Below are 1,390 nucleotides of genomic sequence, written 5' to 3'. Positions count from 1 at the left end.
CATCCATCCATCCATCCATCCATCCATCCATTTATCATCCATCCATCCATCCTGAAACAAACATTCTGTGTAACCTTTGGGAAGCTGAATAAACATTGTATGAAAACAAGGCAGATTGTAAACAAAGCAAACCTCTTTAAGAACAGTTGCAAGTCTGGATCTACAAAACTGAAACACAAAACATTTATTTTCAGCTTTGTTACCTTAATTAGATAAAACAATATTTTCAGAAATTCCTTTTCCTGTTATTCTAAAGATGTGTTTTCGATATAAAAAGGCTCGTTTCAGCCCCCGTCCCTAACAAAGACACGTTGTGTTTCTCTTATTCTGTGAGTTTCCATCTGTTCAGTAGAAATGGAGAAAAAAAAATCTCCTATTTTGTATTCACTTCATTCTGCTGAAACCATGACCCCAGAAGAGAAGCACATTCCAAAAGTGGATTCAAAGGTGACATTTATTTGGCATAGATACCAAAGTCGTGGAAAAATTTGAAGAAAAGCTGCATTTTTAAAAAAATATAAAAATATCCTTGAAAGTTCTGCGTGTTTAAAACCTCAAGCTTCAGCCCCTCCATAAAAAATGAAGGCTTTTTAAAAATGTTTTATCATTTATGCCAATAAAAGGGAAATAATGATGAACAGATATGAAGGTCTGTCCTTCACTCACCGGTCGGTCTCCTTACTGAACTGCCCCTTCCCGACATCATTAACGGCACAGAGGCGGAACTGATAGGAGCGGGCCGGGATCAAGCCATTCACTGTCACCGCTGTGGACTCGGGTTCAATATTGGCCAGCAGGATGGCCCAGGGAGCATCTAGAACAGAGAAAAGGAAACCAGAGATTCCACATCACAGCACACAAGCAAACCTTTTCATCTTTGCTGTGCAAATCAACAACGGAAACATTCAGCAGATTAAACCTGAATATTCTTTTACTGAGAAGAAACCAAGCGACAAATTAGATTGTATTATAAAGTAGATCAGTTAAATAGATACAGTAACCTCCATACTTTCAGGCATGCATGGTTAAGATGTACAAACATTAGAAAATTATTATTATTTTGATTCATGGAATCAGATCATATGGAAGATTTAACTTCAATGACATTTATTGAATTAGAAAATATTTACTCTTACAGAAATATATTTTTTTACAGGAGTTCATGTATATCAAAATTATTGTCATAACTGCTGTTAATAATTTGTAACCTTTTATAAGGTTGCAGCCTAGAGCTTAGACAGGGATCTATGTAGTGAGTGTCTGGATTCCTCAGAGCCGTGGCTCCTCTCTTTTATTAAATATATTCATTATTTTCTTTAGAATTTTATGTAAAATGCTGTCACACAGTTCTCTGGGCCTTTGCAAAAGAAACAGGCGCTCAGCATTACAG

General features: G+C 36.3%; 1 protein-coding gene across 1 annotated transcript in view; it reads right to left on the bottom strand.

Annotated features, from left to right (window-relative positions):
• LOC107082320 (protein sidekick-2-like) overlaps positions 1–1,390 on the bottom strand; it is a 624,909-nt gene that overhangs the window by 110,275 nt on the left and 513,244 nt on the right. The window contains exon 15 of the mRNA XM_015370939.1: positions 667–814. Coding sequence (XP_015226425.1) covers positions 667–814 — 148 coding nt within the window. The remainder of the gene's footprint in view (positions 1–666; positions 815–1,390) is intronic.

Source organism: Cyprinodon variegatus, unplaced genomic scaffold (assembly GCF_000732505.1).
Source record: "Cyprinodon variegatus isolate N-32 unplaced genomic scaffold, C_variegatus-1.0 Scaffold50, whole genome shotgun sequence".
NCBI classification, from domain to species: Eukaryota; Metazoa; Chordata; class Actinopteri; order Cyprinodontiformes; family Cyprinodontidae; genus Cyprinodon; species Cyprinodon variegatus.
The sequence above is the reverse complement of the archived record's forward strand: the minus strand, read 5'-3'. Positions and strand labels throughout refer to the sequence as shown.